At 43.3% G+C, this 23,067-nt stretch overlaps 2 protein-coding genes across 10 annotated transcripts in view; one reads left to right on the plus strand and one right to left on the minus strand.

Moving 5' to 3' along the window:
* The window catches only part of znf362a (zinc finger protein 362a), a 28,625-nt gene extending 11,575 nt beyond the window's left edge, over window positions 1-17,050 (minus strand). The window contains exons 1-3 of one of the 6 annotated variants that reach the window (XM_035387442.1): window positions 16,926-17,050; window positions 8,281-8,344; window positions 6,857-7,097 (exon numbers count right to left, since the gene is read on the minus strand). In XM_035387442.1, coding sequence (XP_035243333.1) covers window positions 6,857-7,097; window positions 8,281-8,343 — 304 coding nt within the window. In that variant the 5' untranslated portion in view covers window position 8,344; window positions 16,926-17,050. Of the gene's footprint in view, window positions 1-6,856; window positions 7,098-8,280; window positions 8,345-16,034; window positions 16,399-16,785 lie in introns of those variants that run through there. The other 5 variants (XM_035387437.1, XM_035387438.1, XM_035387441.1 and 2 more) reach the window with 5 other exon arrangements.
* LOC118210927 lies at window positions 1,542-23,067 on the plus strand. 4 transcript variants are annotated; one of them, XM_035387443.1, is made up of 4 exons: window positions 1,542-1,966; window positions 15,190-15,245; window positions 20,849-20,998; window positions 21,976-23,067. In XM_035387443.1, the coding sequence occupies exons 2-4, from the start codon at window positions 15,194-15,196 to the stop codon at window positions 22,998-23,000; spliced, it is 1,227 nt and encodes a 408-aa protein (XP_035243334.1). In that variant the 5' UTR covers window positions 1,542-1,966; window positions 15,190-15,193; the 3' UTR covers window positions 23,001-23,067. The 4 variants fall into 4 exon arrangements, with proteins under 4 accessions (XP_035243334.1, XP_035243336.1, XP_035243337.1 ...); XM_035387445.1 differs by lacking the exon at window positions 15,190-15,245; XM_035387446.1 differs by lacking the exons at window positions 1,542-1,966; window positions 15,190-15,245 and adding an exon at window positions 17,033-17,109.

Below are 23,067 nucleotides of genomic sequence, written 5' to 3' on the forward strand. Positions count from 1 at the left end.
CCCATGGCTTGTCCTATCACTCCTATGCCGACGACACGCAACTCTTTCTCTCCTTCTCCCCATCGGACACACAGGTCCCTGCCCGCATCTCCGCTTGCCTGAGGGACATCCAGAGCTGGATGGACAATCACCACCTGAAGCTCAACCCGGGAAAGACAGAGCTAATCTTTATTCCTGCTCTATCCTCTCCCCTCCTCGACTTTTCCATTTCCCTAGGGGACACCTTAGTGACATCATCACCCTGTGCCAAGAACCTCGGAGTGGTGATGGACAACAAGCTGCCCCTCTCCATGAACATCGTAGCAGTAAGCCGGGCATGCAGATTTTTCCTGTATAACATCCGGAGAATCCGCCCCTTTCTCACCACCTACTCAACCCAGCTCCTGGTCCAAGCAATGGTTCTATCCCGCTTGGACTACTGCAACTCTCTTCTGGCTGGACTACCGGCATCTGCCACCAGACCCCTGCAACTCATTCAGAATGCTGCAGCTCGTCTGGTCTTCAACCTCCCCAGACACTCCCACGTCACTCCCCTGCTCACTACCCTCCACTGGCTGCCTGTTATAGCTCGCATCAAATTTAAAACATTGGTCCTAGCATACCAGGCAGTCAAGGGATCAGCCCCAGCATACCTCCACAAGATATTCAAACCCTACATGCCAGCCGGATCCCTCCGTTCTGCTACCTCAGGACGCCTGGCACCTCCCCCTCTTCGCACCTGCACTTCCAGAACACATCTCTTGTCTGTTCTGGCCCCACGATGGTGGAATGACCTCCCCGTGGAGGTCAGAACAGCTGAGACACTGACCCATTTCAAACGACGACTGAAGACTCACCTCTTCAGGCTGCACCTCTCCCCATCCCTCCCTACCCCCCTGTAAATGACTGTAAGCTTAGGGTTGTAACTAGGCAGCTGTTTCGTAGGTGACTTAGGTGCATTAATTGTCTTAACTACTGCTTGTATTTTTTCCATAGACTGCGTTGTTGCCGTTCTCGTTGTGTTAGTGTTAATCAGTTTAACCTTCAGGGTCCAAGTTGAACTACTCGGTTGTTCCCTGCACTTGGACCAGTACTTCTCTCTAGGGTTTTCGTCATACTTGTTCCTGGTTATGGTTATACACTTTGTTGTACGTCGCTCTGGATAAGAGCGTCTGCCAAATGCCTGTAATGTAATGTAATGTAATAAGGTAATGTTCCATTGTACAAAGTATCTTATCAATGTCACTAGATTTTTAATGGTTCCCTTGAGTCTACAGGGGAGGGGGAGTATGCTTCCTGGAGGAGAGTAGTGGGGGGGGGGGTTCTCATGGTCGTACGGAGGGTGTTCCTGTCCAGACTTTATTTTGCTTAACAGTTCTCCTGGTACCATAGTCTTCTCGTACGAGCATTTTTATAATTTTGGGCAGGCACCAATAATCTCTTTGTGTTAGTTTACTAGATTGTATGTCTTTTCTCTTATAGAATAGCGGTCTTTATTTGTCTTGCTTGGTAAATACAATGTTTACCTTTCACTGCGTATTCTTGGTTATGATCAACTGTCATATTGCACCATTATAAATGGTTTTCCCTTTTCAGAGCATCTAAGGTATGTGGTTTGCATATACTTTGACCCGGGTGTGCATCTCTGGGAGGACCAGTCAGTGTATTGGCCTTGTACGTGGTTCAGGGGTAACATCGTAATCGGGTTACCTCCTGGGCATATTGACAGTTTTATGGAGTCAGATAAACTTGGTTTCCTCCTAGTAACCAAATCCAAATAAACTTGTTTTCCTCCCTGTGACCATGCCTAAATCCTTACAGTTTGGTGATCTCGACTTGATGCCCCTGGCAGGGCATGTCTGGTCTACTTAATCTCTTGGTCCCAGTCACTAATTCTAAATCCTTACAGTTTGGTGACCCCGACAAGATACCCCTGACAGGGGGTGTCTGGTGTTTTCTACTTCCTGGCTTCTTGATCCTTGGTGTGGTGAGTGACACAATTCTCTTACATATTAGCATATGCTAGGGAGAGTCTTTGTTGTTTCACCACATATAGACACTGTTTAGGGGATAGACATATCCCGGATAGGCCTGGGACCGCAGAAACCAGGCGCATTCCTGATTACTGCCCTTCGGGGTGTTGGGAAACAGACAGTTTTGTGTATTCTGCATTTGGGAAGTTCCCGCTGGGCCCCAGGGGGGAAGGGGACGAGCCCCCCTGTTGTAATTCAATTTCAATGTGAATGGTACCTGTTTGAATAGGTAGGATTGGTTTGAATTTGAATGGTCCAATCAGAAGGAAGCACAGCCTCATCACCAATCAGAGGCAGTGATCCCTTTCAACAATAGAATTCCACTGTATAAATCTAATCACCCAACAATACTATTTTGAACTTCCTTTCTGAGTTGTTCCCGTAGCCGGCTGCGTAATAAATCTTCCTGTTTTTACTACAAACTTTTGATCTGCTTCTTCCTGGGCTAACGGTCATTTTACCTGTTTTTGGGAACATCTTGATTCCCCTACAAATTGGCGCTGCGAGCAGGGTGGATTCGATTCCTGACCTCCGTGAGTTCCCCGACCGACGCAAGAGGAGTGAGTACTTTGTTCTACCACCATATAGATAGGCGATTGGAAGGCAAACTTGCGGAGGTCTGGAACGCTCCACCCAGTGGTATGTAACCTATACTGTAACTTGACCGGTGTAGAAGCAATTAATTGTTTGTAGTTAAAAACTGCGTCTTTTTGTGTCTATTGTGTTGTTTTTAAAACATATGTTATGTTTTAACTGATCAGGTAATGTTTTGAATGTACCAGCGCTGTTTATGTTTTGGGATATAGCTATATGGTGACAGGGTGAGGTTCATCCTAACCTGAGGAGAGTGAGTTTTCACGCCAAAAAGGTGAATACGTGGTTGCGTAGCTGCGGCAGGCTGAGTTTTTGGCCCGCGGCCCAGAGTGACTAATTATTTTCACGTCTGGTTATTCGATTATGTGGATCGAGGAAGCGTATATCGTGTCTGTGTTTTCATGTCCCGGGGAGAGTTGAGTATTTGCGCCCCGGCTCAGAGTTAAAGACAAAGGAGTGTCTCTAACTTGAGTATCTGTGAGTACGTTACCGCGGCACGTTGACATTTCAACCCGCAGTCCAAGGTGACAAACTATTTTCATATCTTGGGTAGTAGGTTTAGAAATACTTACGAAGCGTACTCTTGTCTGTGTTTTCATGTCCCGGGGAGAGTTGAGTATTTGCGCCCCGGCTCAGAGTTAAAGACAAAGGAGTGTCTCTAACTTGAGTATCTGTGAGTACGTTACCGCGGCACGTTGACACTTCAACCCGCAGTCCAAGGTGACAAACTATTTTCATATCTTGGGTAGTAGGTTTAGAAATACCTACGAAGCGTACTCTTGTCTGTGTTTTTATGTCCCGAGGAGAGTTGAGTATTTGCGCCTCGGCCTAGAGTGGGAGACAAGGGAGTGGTCTCTCACTTAGGTTTTTGTGAGTTTGTGCTGAGGCAGGCTGAGTTTTTGGCCCTCAGTCCAGGGGACGAAGATCTGAACCGTACCTGGAGTATTAGGGGAGCAGGCTATTATAGCTGCTTTTCCTAAGAAGCTTACTCGTGTCCGACGTAAATCACGTCATTGTTCCGTTGTCCGTACCGTCTTGGGTCAGTATTGTTGTTTGATCTTGTTCCGTTGTGTTCGATACCGTTTTGGGTCATTATTGTTGTTTGACATTGTTCTGAGTCTTTATTGTTTCGTGTTCGTATTGTTCTTGATAGTTTGTTAAGTGTTGGCCAGTAACGCGCATTTATAATTATATATTATTATATCTAGATACAGACTGATATGAAGTGTACACAATATAGTTGACAGATTATATTACCTAAGTAATATAATAGAATCATAGATAGTATTATAAACTGATTGAGGTTCCGGTCTAATAGCCTAAGGACTGCGGACCCTATATAAGCCTGAAATAATGGAGTAAGGTTAATAATGACTAATCTACAGATCTCTGAAGAGTTTTTCAATTGTGGGGACTAAAAATGGTGAAAGACAGGTTGAGTGAAGAAGGTTAGGAAGGCTGCTATGTGTTCTCTGCTAGGGAAAAAGGTGAGAACGGGCCTTTAGAGATACGCTGCTATCTTATGGTAATTCAGGGAATGAATTGAGTAGAGGCAGTGGTGATTTCCTGACCATGGTAATTGATGGTAGTCTTCCCATTTTTAGAAACAAAGCATTGTGGAGGAATTGGTTACGCTTTGAGAGACTGTAGTGATATATTGGGCATGGGCGGCATATAAGGATGTGGACACCATAAGCCCCTAAATATTCTTAATTTATGAGCCCAAGATAAGGGAGTAGCTATAAATAAATAAATAAATAAATAAATAAATAAATAAGATATCATCCTATAGGGCTATCAGCCCTACATATATTTATAAATATTATACAACATTAAAATGTAACTGTGGGTGATCTGTGGGGTTACCAAGGGCAACTGAGGCCATGTAACTACACCAGAGATGGAGGAAGGATTTTAGGCCTGGGTTCTATATGTGGGAGGTGTAACTGACCAAGTGACAATACTGTTCTGATTTCCTGTAAGCCAACTAAGTTGACCTCGCCATATGCTTTATGTTGGGTCAAAAAGGAGGGACTGTTGGGAAACAGACAGTTTTGTGTATTCTGCATTTGGGAAGTTTCCGCTGGGCCCCAGGGGGGAAGGGGACGAGCCCCCCTGTTGTAATTCAATTTCAATGTGAATGGTACCTGTTTGAATAGGTAGGATTGGTTTGAATTTGAATGGTCCAATCAGAAGGAAGCACAGCCTCATCACCAATCAGAGGCAGTGATCCCTTTCAACAATAGAATTCCACTGTATAAATCTAATCACCCAACAATACTATTTTGAACTTCCTTGCTGAGTTGTTCCCGTAGCCGGCTGCGTAATAAATCTTCCTGTTTTTACTACAAACTTTTGATCTGCTTCTTCCTGGGCTAACGGTCATTTTACCTGTTTTTGGGAACATCTTGATTCCCCTACAGGGGTATTAAGTGAACAATGGAACGCAAGAAAAGAGAGGAAACATGTGGAAAAGAGAGGTTGTGGTGCACACTCTCAAAATTAAATCGAAGAGATCTGGAGATAGAAGCAAGTGAGAATGAAATCATTAATTACTGGTTTTCGGTTGGCATAAACCAAAAGAAGGCAAAACAAGGCAAGATAATAAAGATACTAGGCTATTTACTTCAGTAGTCGAGGTTCCAAAATTGATTTACACTTTGGGAGAAGAAGTCTTCCTAATGAATAAAGCTTTTAAATTAAATAAATTAAATAAACAAATACTAAAGAGAAAAATAAATTTCTTCTTTAAGTTTACCTCATGTTTATCCCTTGGCAATAAAAACTAAAGTGTGATCATTTTCTGGCAAGGGCTGGCACACTGGTCTGTTTTTTTCCTGCCTGCATTCTCCCACTGCATTCTTCTCACTGTCCCCCCCCGCTTCTCTGTCAGTTTAGATGAATTACTTCCTCAAAGATAGACATGAAAGCACATGATATCTTTCTTCTGAAAACAATCCCGCATGGAGGTTCCTGTTTTCCTAGAATCACAAGCAAATGCTGCAACAGGTCCCTGAGGTGCATCCAATCAAGTAGAACTAAGATTGCAATGGAGCCATTCTTTTGGTCTGTTTAAGACACTAAGATACTGGAAATACTAAAAGGGGCCATAAACACACTCACAACTTGTTTAGAAAACATTAGCCATAAAATGGACCCCCTGGTGTAGCGCCAGAGCAAATTTTACAACCCAAATTTGCTACATTACAGGAACCACCCATCTAATTCAGAATAACACCATAGAGTTGCCACTCACAATAATGGTAGTCACTAGAATTGCACACTAAACCTAAACCCAACACTACTATATCAATACACATCCAAAACCACATAACCCACGCACATACAGGACACAATGTGAACCTAAGCCAATGTGTGTTTCTTTGAGCAAAATATGGGAGTTTCTGTATATTTTGGGGTTTACAGAAAGGACATGGCATTAGGTTACAGAAACAATATGAGATAGGTTACATTCGGTACCCGGACAAACATTTTTTTCAGGTTAAAGTCGCTTCTTCACGGGGCAAGAACATTATTTGCAAGCTTCCCGGATGAATCGCACCTTTACCTGCCAGGATAGAAAGTCTTAATGTCAATGCACAGTTAGATGAATGCCTGGTAGGGGTAGATATTCTTGATCTCCGGGATACAAGTCTTGCTACCCAACTATTTCAACGCACCCGCTTGTGTGTTGAAACCCGCAGCAACTTCAATGCATGAATACGCAAACCTGTATTTGCACAAACATCCACATTACAGGTTTATGGAGTCAGATAAACTTGGTTTCCTCCAGCAGTAGGCCATAATTGGCAGTGGGTCTAACAAAAGTTTTGAATTCAATTTGACTCAAGTCTCCTTCCTGTTGTATTCAACAGAATTATCTTTTTTATATGAGTAAGTTTCACATAAATTGGGAAAAACAAATTAAATGGCGCATGTGTGTGGGCAAATCTAGGCTCAATGCCCAATTTATATCCATAAAACATTTGCATTACGCAAGATTTTGTTGCCATTCTTGTTATTATGATTACAAGTATATTATCACTATTATAGGCTTATCAACAAGTTTATAAGCCGGTCTACAGCCAGTATTTCCATTTGAAATCTGTATAGCAATAATCAATGGGATATCTTCCCAATTGAAAGGACATTGATGCCAAGACTATTTGTTTTGTAAGTTGCTGTAGATATGGGTGTATGTGAACACACTGCCTGTGAGCAGGTCACAGCTGGAGTGGGGGGGGTGTTACCTGACACTGTGCTGGAGGCCGGTCGGGCGTGCAGGGCGATGTCTGGCTGGGACGGGCTGTGAGACTGGTGCCCCTGTACCTGCTGTACTTTGGGACCGAGCATCCCGTGCTGGCTCCCTTCTGAGGGGGACACCAGCAAGGGCTGCTGGGATGGGAGGGAGGTGGGTGGCAGGTGCGGAGGACGAATCTTCTCTGCCATCAGCTGCTCCTTAATCTTGTTGATGAGAACCAAGTTGTCAAGCTGTGGAAGTGGACGAAGCACAGACAAAACATGGCTGAAACAACAGATATGGCATAGAGAAGGACAACAAACTGTGAATACAGCACAGAGAAACACAGCTGGAAATGTGGATACAGAACAGAGAAACACAGCTGAAAATGTGGATACAGCACAGAGAAACAGCTGAAAATGTGGATACAGCACAGAGAAACAGCTGAAAATGTGGATGCAGAGCAGAGAAACACAGCTGAAATAGTGGATACAGAGCAGAGAAACACAGCTAAAACAGTGGATACAGAACAGAGAAACACAGCTAAAACAGTGAGCATGGCACCGGAGGAGCTGAAAACATTTTGAAAACATTGACACTGATTTTTCATATTTCAGTTTTTCCATCTGAGAAATATGATTCCCTGTTTGGAAAAAAAGACTTAATTCATAACTTTGACAAATCTAATGTGAAAATCTTCTTAATTGATGGGTCTGAAAAAACATTCAATTTAATATTTCACAATTTCCCAGTTGAGGAACAATTGTCTCCATGATGCATCCTCTCCTTAATAATGGCCATATTGGTAAAATTCATTGTGAAAATCTTTCTCTATATTCAAGCAGATGTTGCCCTCCAGTGGACGTTTAGGAGACTTACACTTTAATTTCAATAAACTGCTTTTTGTGGTACATTTGTGGCTGTTTAAGTTTAAATGAGCAGGAAGCTTGTTTACTTGATGCGAGAGCAGTGAGGTGACATACAAATTTTTAGAAGGATACAAAGGATACCAGTACCAGTAATCACGCAAAATCCAAGTTACATCATAACTATTTTTTACAAGGTGGATTACATAAAGAAGCACACAGAGTCATTTGAACAACAAAAAGCCATCTGAAAATGTTTTAGTTCCACAGATTAAAAATCCCTCTAATCCCCATTTAGAGCAAGTATGGACAAATCATCTCTGATCCGAGATGGCTGTATGGCTGCAGTACCTCTTCCCACCAGCACAGGCAATGCATCTCTAATGAAGGAAGAAATCACATCCTAAAAAACAGGAAGTACTTTGACAGCCATGGCATTCTGTAAATTCCATGATAAAATTAAATGCATTATTGTAATCACATTCACCACTAGTGGTGTCCAAAAAAAAAACAGGCTTAAAGCAGGATTCATTTTTCATGAGTTGACAAGAGCAAGATAAAGTCTTACCTGGCCAGGCATAGCAGGAGGTGGGGGCCAGAAATAAGGGTTATTAAATCGAGGCTCAGCCATTCTGAGAGGGAACAAACAAAATGGAAAAGCTCAGATAACTTCCAACAGAATTAACAACACAATAACACTCAATACATAAAAATAATCTAAATGTGTAAAAAAATACATTTAGTAAAGTATACGAGAATAAACAGGTGTGTTCTTTAAAAAAACTTGAAAACTGGTAAAGTCAAATATTTTGCAATTACAGCTTTCAGACAGAACTTAGGCAATATGTTCAGTTCCCTCATTGTTCAGAATAATATGAATGAGCCTTGTAATCATTACAAAACATTTTTTTTTAAATCTATGCACCGCTCGTTCTGCTATAATTGGCAAAACATACAAGTTGTCTTTCATGAAGTCCAAAGAGGAACAAAGGTAGTGATAATGATAAAGATAATAATTACAAAACATCAATTTCTATAACATTCTATAATAACAGTTGTGATTGACAGGTTCAAGCGCTTTGCCATTTTGAACATACATCTACCCCAGTGCCTACGCAACACATGTACAAATAATAATAATAATAATAATAATGTTATTATTATAAAAAATGTAAACGTATATAAGAGTTTGATTTCCTGATAAGTATCCAAGTAGACGGCTCCCTCCTTCCTGAAGTCTACTTGTGATACACTTCACTGACCTAATAAACTTATGAAGTGAAGGATTTAACCTTTTCTTCCTCACTTCAGTGCAAGAGCAAATTTATTTCTCTGAAGTTTTACTAAGCAAAGCAGGGCATCAACAAGTTTGATCTGGATCAGCATCCAGATATCACTGGAAATTATCCAAACAGCCAGTAACATGCCACAGACAGGCTACAGGACCATTTTGCTTGCACTCTGGGGCCACAGTATATCACAGTGTGTCTTTATCTTTCCAAACGGAGAAAGACATGAGGCACATGCAAGGCAATCGAAAACAAACAACCACGTTCAGGGGTACTGAACTGTCCCCCGGCCCCACCTACCCACCACTTCCCCCAGATCCTCTAACAGTCAGTCTCCGCTGCCTGCTAAACTATCTTATCTTAATGAGATGCTTCAGCCACAAACGGTCCTGAAAAAGGCTGACACCACTGAATAATGAGTCTCACCACAGCCTCACACTTTGTTATAAACTGCATTTTTCGTTCTTTTTGAGAAAATCTTCAATACGAAAGCAACTTCACTGCCATTTCCTCCAGCCCTCAGAGAGAGAAAGCTAGAGAGATAAAAAGAGATGAAAGAGGGTGAAGAAAGACAGACAGAGACAGAGAGAATAAAGAGAGAGACAGAAAGAGAGAGAGAGAGAGAGAGAGAGAGAGACATCCAGGCTCGTTCCCCAGGCCTGTGTGTCTCTGAGGCCCGTTTCACACAAGCAGTAAGCACTCAGATTGGGGGGGGGGGGGGGGGGGCTCTTAAGTTCCTGTGCGCTCTCCATTCAGTCACATTTCAAAAGAACAACCTTTGAGTCCAAACGTCTCGGCTGAGATGGAGACGCCCACGCAGCACGCTCCATTTCTCTTCTTCGTGAGGCAGACGACGTTGCGCCCAATCTTTCACAGAACACAGACGGCCTCAGACGGGGCACAGTTCCCCCCATCAGCAACTTGGACGCCTTTTGCAAACGCAGTGGTTTTCTTCCCCCCCTCGACACAGGACAACATTCCAAAAACACATCCGATCCGCCACTGGAGCACACAGCTTCCCCTCCGCAGTGTGCAGGCCACCGCGATCCCCTCGGGGATGCACTACGAAAGCACGAGCGGCCAAATTCATTTCTGGATTTCAACTTTTCTTCTTTAATTGTATAATTGTATAAATCGTGAATGTGACCTAATAGTTTAGTTCCATTTCTTGATGGGCTTACAAAGACGGCTAACGACTGTTCTTGCAGCACTGTACAATACATCTTACTGTGGTATAATCCACAAGAGAACCAAAATGGCGCACGGCACATTAGCCAACAGAGCCAGTGTAATTGGCGGAAATGAAAACCGAGAGACAACACCACAACAGGAATGGAGTTGCCCACCCCTGACCCACACAGAAGCTCATACAAAGGACACATTGAAAATCAAGGAGTGAGATCCCCCCTTTTTCATATTTACTGCTGTGTTGCCTTCAGCACTTCCTCCTCAATCCACCTCAAGGCAACCCTACGTCTCATCATCCCTGCTGTTGAACCTCAACCAGTCTCCCCCTCAAGCTTTTCAGCAGTGCAATTTCCATAGGTGGAAAGTCCAGGGGTCGGAAAGTAAAGTCCTGCCAAGTGTTTCTTCCACCTATTAACTCAGCCAGCTGATTTCACAAATCTGTTCGAACTGCTGACTGAAGAATTGTGCTTATTAGCAAATCCAGTTGATTGGAACAAAATACTGTGGAGGACTTTTACTTTCTGAACCTGAATCTGGACAATTTCCTACATTCATGGTGCCACAATGATCTGCCAGGAAAATCAGGATTGCTATCCCTATATTTAAGGTCATTGATAGTATCCAGCAATATAGCTTTGGAAAAACATATAAATGATGGGTGATGGATCATTTTGGAGCCAATTTTAATCCTTACAAAGCTATCATGTTGAATTCCCAATGCCTTGAATGGGTTTTAGTGCCAGCTGAGCACCTAGGCAAAAACACCAAACATAAAAGCAGAACTACTCACTGTAAAAATGGCACATTCTTATGAAGCCGCCATTTGCGTCAATTTAAAAAAATAACCTCTTTCTAAAAAAATAATTTTCCTCATACATAAAGTGAGAACTGATCTGACTGATTGAATGACTGTAAAAATTGCATGGCATGGCATGAATATCCATTTAAGACCAAATGTGGCATTAGAGGGTAGATCATCCATCACTGGACAATCAAACATGTCTAATTAAGTGTAACAATTAACAGCTTGTTACACTTCAGAAACTTCAACGTGGATTGGAGGAAACGACAGCATAGATGGTTGATTGCACTGATACGGATCAAGCCTTATATATAAAAGTAGTGCTGGGACAAGGAAGAAGAGCAGACTAAGTTCAAGCATTTCCCTGAAAGGGACCATAACATAGAAATCAACATCTTCTGATCCACCTGATAAGAACATACAGACCTGCTGACTGGGAAAAAGTAAATGAGTGATCAAAAGGAGATTAAGGCAACCAACAGGAAAAAGAAACTGGCATGTCTATAAAACGGTAATGAGAGTATAGAGCAGATAACAACAAGAGAACATCTGAATTAAAACCACAGACTCAAAAACCTACAAGGGTTGAGGTCCCAAAAAGCATGAGAAATCAACACCACTGCAGAGCTGATGACCTTTGACCTAACCACAGAACATACTGCTGCCACTGCTTCTGCACAATGGTTCACACATCAAACCCGACCTGAGGAAAGAGACCCACTCCAATGCAGTGAATTTTATGCCCAAATTCACATGCAATGTCCCACATTCTCCATCAGAAACACAAAACAGCAACATATCAATGATATGCTGACACTGAACACTGACCTTAAAGGGCTTCAAGGAGTGAATGCTACAATGCTGTCCATAAATACTAACAGAATGATGAGCAAAATAATTTGACCAACATGGTTACACAGTGAACAAATGATAAGAGTATAAAGTCAAAAAGTCCATTGAAATGTAAAATGTTAAAATATTGCCTATTAGCCAACTGCACAATGCAGGCTTTTACAGTTTAGCGAAGACCCTGCTAACCACCAGCACTGGAGTGGAGGACACTTTTCAAACTGTCAATTTGGTTGTCAAGGCAATGGTATAGGCATGTTTCACCTTATAATTCCACTAATATGTATTTATTTAATACATATTCTGAATTGATTTGATGCAAACTAATTAATACTGATATTGAACCAGGTTAAGAGATGTGATCAATATTAAATGGCTTATAAAGACCTTGAAACAGTACTGGAAATTGCACCCCTTAAACTTATCTTCACTGGGTGAAGATACACACTGAAAGCCATGTCTCTTTTAAACTGCAGCAAGCGACAAAGAAGCACCAGCAAAACTTCACTGTGCACCAGACACTGTCCAGCTTGGGAAACTACACTACTATGGCTATGTCCCTAGCTATACTATGGTTTTTCCATTACAGAGTCATTCACAATGATTTTCCCAGCCACTGGACCTTTGTTATAACCCTTTCATGGATTAACTGATGACCATGATTATACTGGGCAAATTTTATTACTAATACACTACTTTTAAAAACAGTTAAATGTGGTCACCACTTACTACATACAAAATGTTATGGTCTATCATTCAATTTGGGGACCTTTAGCAAGAGGACGCCACTGTGGCCCTATAAAGATAAAATTTCCATTATGCAACTGATGGGAGGAATAGAGATCTTTGGTCCAAGCTCTCAAGAGAACAAGTTTCCAAGATGAAAAAGTATCATGTTTAAAACTGAATGCTTCAGTGTCATAGAACTGTTTCAAACAAAACATCTAAAGTCAGTGGTAAAAAAAAAAAAAAAAGTCACCAAAACAGAGGCGCTGACCAATAGTTCAGCATCAAGAAAAACTATTAACTATTATAAACTGAAAAATTCTTTCCAAAACAAAAAAAGAAAAAAGGGGAAAAAGGGGGGAAAAAAGAAAATAGGAAATGGAACCAATTCTCTTGAGCACCACCGAGGAAATATTTTGTGGTGTTTGGGTTCAGATGCCTGAATGTATTAGATTTGTTTTCTTTGGCATGTTGAGACAGACTGCGCTGTACGCCCGGCTTAGTCAAACAAGACTGCAGGACAGCCAACTGGGCCAAAATGTGCAATGCACCCTGTCACATTAAGAAATTCATAATGAGAGAAACTGATATTGTTAAACAACCAAGTAGTGGAAAATAAAAGCAGACTGAGACCAAAGATAACTAACATAAGCTTTTTGGGAGAGTGGTTCACTCAGATATTGTACCAAAACACAGAACAGAGACTTATAGCTGTGCTATATAAATATACCATAAAAAATGATGTAACTTCTACATTGTCAAACCAAAGTGTATGAAAATACCCTTAAATAAAAGCTGATAATGTTCACTTTAAGCACATGTGCATTGGTTACAATTGTAAAACTGTGGAGTACAGAGCCAAATCAAGAGAATCTATATCTTTGTCCCAAACATTACGAATATATGCACAGTGAGCTCCATAACATTAGGTTAATGTGCAGACTGTCAGCTTTTTAAAAAAAAAACTTAATAAATTGACCAGAGACACAGCCAAAACATTATTAAGAAACAAAAAGCACTGGTCAGCTCAGCAAACAGTCTGGTTGACCACAAAAGACCATTGTAGTTAATGACCAAAGAATCCCTTCAATTTTGAAGACAAACTCATTTTCAACTGTTGAATAGGTCAACACTCTCCAGAATGTAGGCACAGATGTGACAAAGACTAAAATACACTAGCCTAACCTTGCAGAGGAGTCACTGCAAGATGCAAAACACCGGTAAGCCTCAAGAACAGAATGGGCAGGTTCGAGTTTGCTAAGTTCAATAAATTAAAAAAACTGTAGAATTCTGGAATTATGGACATTTAAGGACATTACAGATATTAACTGTATCAGAGTAATGGAAAGAGAAAAGTGTGGAGAAACAAAGTGCTTATCTTTGAAAATGAAAGAAGTGTTATGGTTTGAACAGGTCACGTGTTATGGTATGGCTATGTGATGGTATGGCTGCCACTGGAACCGACTCACTTGTCTTTATTGATAATGGGACTGCTGGTGGCAGCAGCAGGATGAATTCTGAAGTGTACAGAAACACCACATCTGCTCAGATCCAACCAAATGCCTCAAAACAGATTGGACAGCACTTCACCCCCTGCAGCAGGACAATGACCCCAAAACACTGCTAAAGCAACCAAGTTTTTCAGGGCAGAAAAGTGGAATATTTTTGACCGGCTAAATCAATCACTTAACCTGAATTCAGAACAGAACACGCTTTTCCCTTGCTGAAGGCAGGGCCAGCAGAGCATCCCCAGGGAACATACCCAGCGTCTGGTGATGTCTACAGGGGTCACTGAATTCAGGAAGTCATCAAATGTAAAGGAACTAGAACCAAATACAAAATATGATGACTTAATTTCAGAATATGTGAATTTGTCCAATTACGTTTGGCCCCCTAAATTTTGGGGACTATGTATAAAAAGGGCTGTAATTCCTACATGCATCACTGGAAGCTGACAGTTTGGACTTTAACCTCATATTCATTTCAAATACAATGTGCTGGAGTACAGAATCAAAACAGCAAAAAATTGTGTCACTGTGCAAACACTTATGCTTTATGACACGCACACACGCACGCACACACACATGGAGATGCGCGCACACACACACACACACACACACACACACACACACACACAGCTGCCACAAGTCAGAGTGATACTCCAGCTGGGAGCAAGTGATATTATTTACAGAAAAAATGTCCAGCACTATTGGTTTTATGGACAATAGATGGTCTGATATTCTGTAGATACAATTTTGATAATATTTTTGATAAGGTCAGGGCCTAAACAAAAGTGCTGAATCCATGCACACAAAATTAAAGCTATTTCAGAGCAAGATTATTTCTGTTTCAAAATAAATCGACGTAAAATCTACATCAAAGCATTCACCTGGAACGTACAGCAATTGCTACAAAACATAGATTAATTGTAGTCGTCAGAATAAGCACAATGACAAAATCAAGATAAAAAAACTATAATTATTAGTACCATATACATTTTTGATAAATATATAAAATGCATTGCATAAACAATGGAACAACGGACATTATCACAAAATAATAAGAAAACACTATTGTGGATGCATTTTTTTTTTTGTGTAACTTTTGGCGATTTAATTTGTAGGGCCATGTTTTCGATCCCACGCCCCCGTGAACAAGAGGAACTGACAGTGTCATCAGGTAGGAGAACACGACTAGATACGTGGACACTGCTTCAGTAGTGGTTCAGCCGGCTCTGAGTTTAACAGCGCAGAAAAGACACACTTTGTGACTTGTAATATGGCCAGGTATTATGGCTATCGTGTCTGTAGGCTACTATATGTTACGTAAAAATGTCTGTCAAAGTAATTTATCGTATAGTCGACCTGCAGTATAGACATCGGGTTCAACAAACAGTAGGACGCTCGTGTTTACATATTCCACACAGAGAATAGACATTTTTTGCTCCGCGTCCGAAACAGCTTTCGTACACCAGATGACAATCGACGTGTATACACACCAGATCAGATCAACCTGAGCTGAGATCTCTGCACAACATTCTGCATTATTACATTCAGTAATTACAGCATGCAACACAGGCTTCAATCGTCCAAAGCATTCTGTATCCGTAATGGAAGCATTATCGACCCCTATGGAAAAAAACAGACCCAAATAGCCACCATATAGACAAAGTATGGAACGCGAACAAATCGTTAAATAATAGTTCAAATGTTGAACGTTTTATTGGATACTAGGCAATATACTTGTTCAGGTAGAGGAAGTAATCTATACGCTACACTGTCGAAGAATTTGTTCGCCACATCTGCCAAGTTGCACTTCTTTAACTAGAGCTAAGCACAACGTTTTAGTAGAAGGTTATTTTATAACTGAATAAGCAAAGTACATTTAAGACAACAGTGCGATGCAGTGCTGATTGACATGGCAAACTACACAAAAAGTCGCACACTTCAGAACTAAAAGAAAAGTTACCTAACTTTTGCCTTTTTTCTACGAGGTTCCCTGTGATTGTCTCCAATTAAAACGCTATTTAAAAAAAATAAGCGCGATTAAACATGTTCAAATACAAGCATTCTGTAGAAAAAGATCGTTGGATCCCTCTGGTGCCCCTCTCTCTCGCCTCTCCCACATTCTCAGACAGTTTTATTAAAATTTTCAGACAAAAGGAAAACAAAAATGGCAGCCTGTCTTATTTTTATAAGGACAGGACGCCATATTCTGCAGATCCCAAATTTACAGGCAAAATTCGGCTTTGAAAATGGGATAAATCGGAGTACATGCAATTTTGTCGCTAGTTTATTTGCATTAAGTGCACGAATGATTGTTTACTAAGAATAGCAGGTTTGAATAGCCCGGCTCAAAAAAAAAAAAAAAAAAAAAAAAAAACTAGACACTTCCCACAACAATCATGCCTTGCAAAATTGCACTGCATTTGATAATGCGCTGGATTTTTTTTTTGCAACTCAAATGCACCATCAAATGGGCCGAGCGCTGTTTTTTGTAAAAAAAAAAAAGAATCATGCATTATGTCGGCACCATTTTTCATCTTTACATATGCACTCGGAACACAGTCTTCCAAACATGCGGTTGCCTTAGTATTTTTTTTTATTTGCAACTTTTTGGCGAGTCAAATGCCTGAATCAAATCCTTTTTAAAGGATACAAAGTATTGTCAACGCTTTAATTTTGCCATACAGAAAGGAAATTAAGAAGTGAATACAGACCTTCTACCTCGGTAGCAGAATTGTAATATATATTATAAAAGGTTAAGATGCTCTTTATGCCTGCCTTCAGTCGGAGTTCAGACCTTCCGGGTCGCCTACCGTTCACTTCTGGGTGCTGCAGGCTGGGTAGCGTTCATTACCGTGTGGTGTCCGTAGATCGGCTGAAAAAATGTGAAGGTCCAAGAAAAGCGAGAAGATAGACAATAATCTTCGTTTTCAATTAAAACATGGCATCTTCTGCGAGGAACAGCTCCCTTGTTATCACGACAGTCCTACTATACCGCACACACATCCCGAGCGAAAATTTAAACCAGTAGCTATCCGGTATGACACGTGCTGTTACTGCGATGACGAGAAACAAAAGAGTATACATTTTTGCATTTATGAATTTGTTTCAGGCTAGTAACGGCACACAGTGAAACCGTTATATAGGGTTTTTTTAATCTCGTTTTTTCTTTTGAAATGCTAAATAGCAAGACAACCATTTTGTCCTTAAATCTAGGACTATCTGTCTTTCAGTATCTCCTGGGCGATTTGTTGTGTTTGACAGCGGTTTGTGCGGTGTTTTGGTCTTTATCCACATAGGGGGTAGGCGGCTGTTCACCTGTCCATGGCTGCAACCGCAATCTGACATCACAAAAGTATACATCTTTTTCATTCTGTTCAGTTAGTCGCTAAACATTAATATTCTTTAGGTCTCCCTTTATTTAATAAGCACATTCAAATAAATTGAGGGTGATCTCATGGGGCTCCATAGTTAATCGGCGAATGAGAGACTTTTTAAAACGTTCTCAGTGTGACCTGCAGGTCTCCAGATTTGGATGATATCAGGGAGTGCAGGACAGGTGGATGTGGGCAGCCCTGGGCAAAAATTTCTGCTACACTGTCTCCAGTCACCAGCCCCCAAGCCTGGAGAGTTGCAAAATAGTGTAATACGCATATTTGAACAGCAGGTGGAAGTGTTTTCACAAAATTAATTTATGTTTAAACCCGGGGTGCACGACTTCGGTACTGGAAGGCACGTGTGCATGCTGGTTTTTGTTACAACCAATGACCTTTGTTTTATTTTTCTGACAGCTCTATAAACTACATTGGTTCACTGCTGTACTTGAACACAGTCAAATTTTTAGGATACACTTGCAGTCTGCGGCTGTAGCTGGTGCATATACAAATGGCAGATCAATATGTGATTGAGTTAATTAAATAATTAAGAGCAGAAGTTAGCACAAAATCCTGAAGCGGATTGGCCGTTGCAGTGCACCCTGATTTAAACAAAGAGACATGTGAAAAGGGGGAACACAAGTACACCACACACAGGCTGTGAGATTACTCTCTGTGGTCTGAATAAATATTGACAGGCACACACAGGGAGGAGAAGGGAGACACGTTGACACACCCCTCAGGTAATGAGAGAGCAGAGCTCTCAGCCACACCCACTGGGGGCGGAGATGCAAGATGAAAGGTGTGAAGGCAAGAGAGTCCTGTGTGGACAGGTACAGTGAGATCTCTCACAGACCTGCTCTGCTTCGCTCGGCGTGTCTCCTTCCTGCTGCTTACCCGCTGTAGGCCCAGGTCTGTCTGCTCACAGCTGGGGTTCAGCTTTTATTCTTCTGCTGTGGCCTGGAACAGCCAGAGATGCATCACAGTACCCAAAGTACAGGTAGATAAATCTCTCTGTGTCTGTTTGTCTGGCTAAGTTTTGCAACGGTGTGTCACGTTTGTGATTTGATCATGTTTTTAATTAGATTCCAGTATCTGATCATTTCCTTAACAATGGTGCCATGGGATTCTGAATTGCGCACATGAGAGTGGTGCTCTGTGGTTTGATCAGATTTAACATACAGTGACTGTGATAGATTTCTTGTCTTATTAGTCTGTGTTTTGCAGTAAATCTACCTTTTTAGTCTGTTTATGTCAGCTATGGTGCTATACAATATTGGTCGGTGTGTTTGAGAATTGGTGGCAGACATGTTTCAAGAATTGCTCAGAGAGCTACCTTTCCAGACTGGATATGTTTTGCATAGACCTTGGCAGCTCATTGCATGTATATGAACTCACTTAAACATTTGCTTAGGAAACAGCCTATTGGAATGTGATTGTGAACATGGCCATTTGCTGCCTTTATGGTACTGAATTAAACTGATATCAGACAAGGAATATAGCCATCGGGATCTGCTTCATTAACATGTTACACTTTGCATGCTGGGTAGTATGCAAACTTCAGAACAGTCCTGGCTGTATTCAAATCCTTTGTATATATATATATATATATATATATATATATATATATATATTTCTCATATTCTTTACTATGCGTCTTTTCCTCAAGTCCTTCTAAACACATCAGAAATAAACAAAGAAACAAGGAAGGAGAGGCAAGGAAACAACGAAGCAAAAACGCTAGTAAAATGTGACATCACTCCAGTATTAGTTGAACTCTATTATAGTTTGAATCTGATTGATAAAAATGAATGACAATATCAAATTTCTGTCTACAAAGTAGGCTATTTGTACATATACCCATCCATTTGTGTATAGTTCTTTGTGATCTGTAATCACTGCTACGTTCACAAAATACATCCTTCATTCCTTCCTTCCTTAAATGTCAGTTTTATTGAGTGACTTTCCCCTAATTCTTCTGATTATTTGTTCAAAGCACAGTTATGTATGCAGTGATTTATAGCCTAGATCAGTTCCTCAATTATTGCCCCAGTGAAACAGCTCTGTGCAGGGAACTTCACTGGCGGTCAAAGGCAAGAGAGAAGGCAGATTATCTGTTTCCTGGAAGGGAGAACGCAGGAGAGGGGATTGGGTTACAGTATCTGCCTGTCGGGTAAAGTGAACGCGGGTGGATGATGAGCTCAGTGTGCCTGGAAGTCGGGCCACAGCCATGCGAGCTGTCTGTGAGGAGCCCTACGCACACAGTAGGCTGCACACATTCTAACCACGGGCTGAAATGCAAGGTTACAATGCAAACGTACTGTGCCATACGACACAAAGGCAATGGCATACAAAGGCTATGGGTAAAAAGCTTGAGCAAATATCCACTTGCAGTATATGTCTAGGCACGTAGGAGGCGAGGCGGGCTGCAAAGCAACTCATGTGAATGGACATGCACACAAGAATCGGTGTACACTCCTGGGCCAAAAAATGGGCCGAGCCCAAAATGGCAAAAAATTAAGCTTTTAATGGTCTTAACAACAAATCATTGGTCAGAAAATTAGAAAGAATTAAACAAATGCACTCCTGAGACCTCCTCTGCCACCATTTGCTCATTTACTTTTCCTGCAGTGAACTGTTTGGAGAAAAGCTAGAAACAGAGAAATTCACTTATACAGTAGACAAATTAACATAATGTTAAATAAATGAGTCATGTTTTGTAGGTAAAGAAATCTGATGCCGTCAGAACAATATGAAGGGACGTTTCTATTGTTTTGGAACTGTGAATTTTAAAAACAGCTGCGTATTGCAAAACAAGATGCTGACCCGTGCCTTTCAATCCTACACGCCAGCTCGACCACTCCGCTCTGCTGCAGCAGACCACGGAGCTTCTTCACCCTAGCTCCCCAGTCGTCACTACCTGCACCATGATATCATCACCCACACAGTGATGTCACCCTGCAGATCATGAGCTCAATGGCTCTGAAAAGCACAAGCAAATTCCACAAACAGGGAGAGGCCAGTTGGCCAGCAGAACAAATCACCCAGTGGTGGGGGCCATTTGCTACTTTTCTACTTGGCTAGAGCCACAGTATCAGGACCTACAAGCAGGAACTTAAGTACGAACTTAGGGAACAGTGGTGCATTCTAATGTGATGTGAATATGATGCTAGAAACTCTTTTAATGGATCTAAAAAGGTGTCCAGAGATTATTATTACGCCGTTGCTGCTAGTTGTCTGCCTCATTATTGCAAGTAAGCTGCTACTACTACAATGGCTCTCGGCTCAAGGACTTGAATAGGGTCATGAGAAGTTAGCCTCATTTGTTACCATAAAAAGCCCCAAAAAACAGGAGCTAATGAAGTTTTATGAATAATGACTCTTACCTTTCCTGCTCTCACAGTAATGGAGGGTATGCTTGCTGGCACAGTAACGCTGGGAGTGTGTAAGTCCACCTGCGACCTCCTCTCTCTGCCCACTGTTGGGGAATCACTCAACTCTGTCTGCTTCTGCTGCGGGTGCCTGCTCATCTTCACTGACCTGACTGTCACAGGTGAGCACCGCGTCACCCGCCGTGCCCAGTGCCACTGCCCGCTGCGCCATCCGCCATGCCCAGTGCCACTGCCCGCTGCGCCATCCGCCATGCCCAGTGCCACTGCCTGCTGCGCCATCCGCCACCATCCCCAGTGCCACTGCCCGCTGCACCACCCACCACCATCCCCAGTGCCACTACCCGCTGCACCACCCACCACCATCCCCAGTGCCACTACCTGCTGCACCACCCCCCGCCATGCCCACTGCCATTGCCCACCGCGTCACCCGCCATGCCCAGTGCCACCACCCACTGCCCCACCCGCCATGCCCAGTGCCACTGCCCACTGCCATGCCCAGTGCCACTGCACCATCCACCGTTCCCAGTGCCACTACCCGCTGCACCACCCACCACCATGCCCAGTGCCACTACCCGCTGCACCACCCACCACCATGCCCAGTGCCACTACCCACTGCACCACCCACCACCATTCCCAGTGCCACTACCCGCTGCACCACCCCCCACCATGCCCAGCGCCACTGCCCATCCACCTCTCTTTCTCCCTCCATCACATCCGAGCGCACGTCTGTCTATCTGTCTGTCTCTGCATTAGCAGCAGAGCCGCTCATGGCGGGAGCAGAATGTGAATACGTTAGCTTGCTTTTCAGAACGGCTGGGTTCAACATCCCTAAAATAAAAGTGCTTCAGCCATAAGCAGCCTGAAGGCACAATCCCAAACTGAAAATAGGCCAGACACCCGCATTTAATAAAACTGTAACACTGCTTCTTTACTGTGACATGACACTAGACGTGGTACAAAGGGATCCTTGCACATGCTATGTCCTGCCTGCCACCGTATAACAATAAACAGATGGTTCTGTTGTTCCACTGCATTTTCTGTATGGGTTTAGGATGCTGAATTGCTTGTTTGAGGCCATGATCCCCCAGAAAGGCTGTACATTAAACAATGTGTAACCTGATACCCTGTCCTGTCTCAGCTTTCCTGGCTTTGCTCTGGTTGGCTGAGCCCTGGCTGCACCTGTTTCCTGTGCCCAGTGATGTCATCACCCTGCGCTTCCTGCTGTTTCTCGGCCACACCTACGGGGCGGCGCTGCTGCTGACTGTTCTGCTCATTGCCATGGAGACGGCTTGTAAGCTTCTCCTGGCTGGGAGAAGTCGGGTGGACAGAGAGGAGCCTGGAGGGGCAGGAAACGAGGTGTGGAGAAAGGGTGGAGGGTCGGAGACAGGGGGAGGGGATGCGGGCGCGGAGGAGAGAGCAGAGGTGGCGCGACTGTTCTCGCCCGTCCCAGGGTTCCTCTGCAGCCTGCTGGCCTGGGCGCTCTGCGGCGTCTGGGCCGGGCGCCGCTACCTGTCGGAGCAGCTGCGCGCCGAGGCCTGCATCCTGAGGACCGCCTCCCTCTCCCCGTGCCTCCCTGACCTGGCCTCCATCACCCTCTCAGCGTGCAGCGACCCCTTCATCACGCTGCCCGCCTTCATCCTCCTCCTCGCCCTGCCCGTGGGTCTGAGCCTCGGGAGGGGACGAACCAGCGGACGGGCCGGCCCGCGGATGCCGCGGCCAATGCCATGGGCCGCCATCGACGAGAAAGCGCCGCACGTGGTGGGCGTGCGGCCCCGCGTTCCTCAGGCCACGCCCGCCCTCGCCGCCACCGTCGCCCACCCCCCCTGCCTCTCCGCAGAATTGGACTGGGAACAAAGTCCAAAAGTGATATGCTGTGGAAGAGTAAACACGCAGATGCCCTCTGACCCGGGGCAGCGAACCGCGACTGCGCACACACACCCTGCGAGCAGACGCTCGGCACTCTGGGAACGGCTCTCAGGGGCGCTGTGCGGGCCAGCCGGGCCCCAGACACACACACGCTCCTCCTGCAGGACTCTGGGGGTGAGCCTGCTGGCTGGGCTGCTCTGTGCTGCAGCACTTTACCTGCTGCCCCCCTGCCTGGCAGTCAACCCCATACTGATCAGCAGCGTGGGCTCACTGGCTGAGAGAAGCCTGAAGCATTAATTACGCTCTGCTCTGTCTCTCTCATATAAACATACAAACATATACACACACACACACACACATACAG

Source organism: Anguilla anguilla, chromosome 13 (assembly GCF_013347855.1).
Source record: "Anguilla anguilla isolate fAngAng1 chromosome 13, fAngAng1.pri, whole genome shotgun sequence".
Taxonomy (NCBI): domain Eukaryota; kingdom Metazoa; phylum Chordata; class Actinopteri; order Anguilliformes; family Anguillidae; genus Anguilla; species Anguilla anguilla.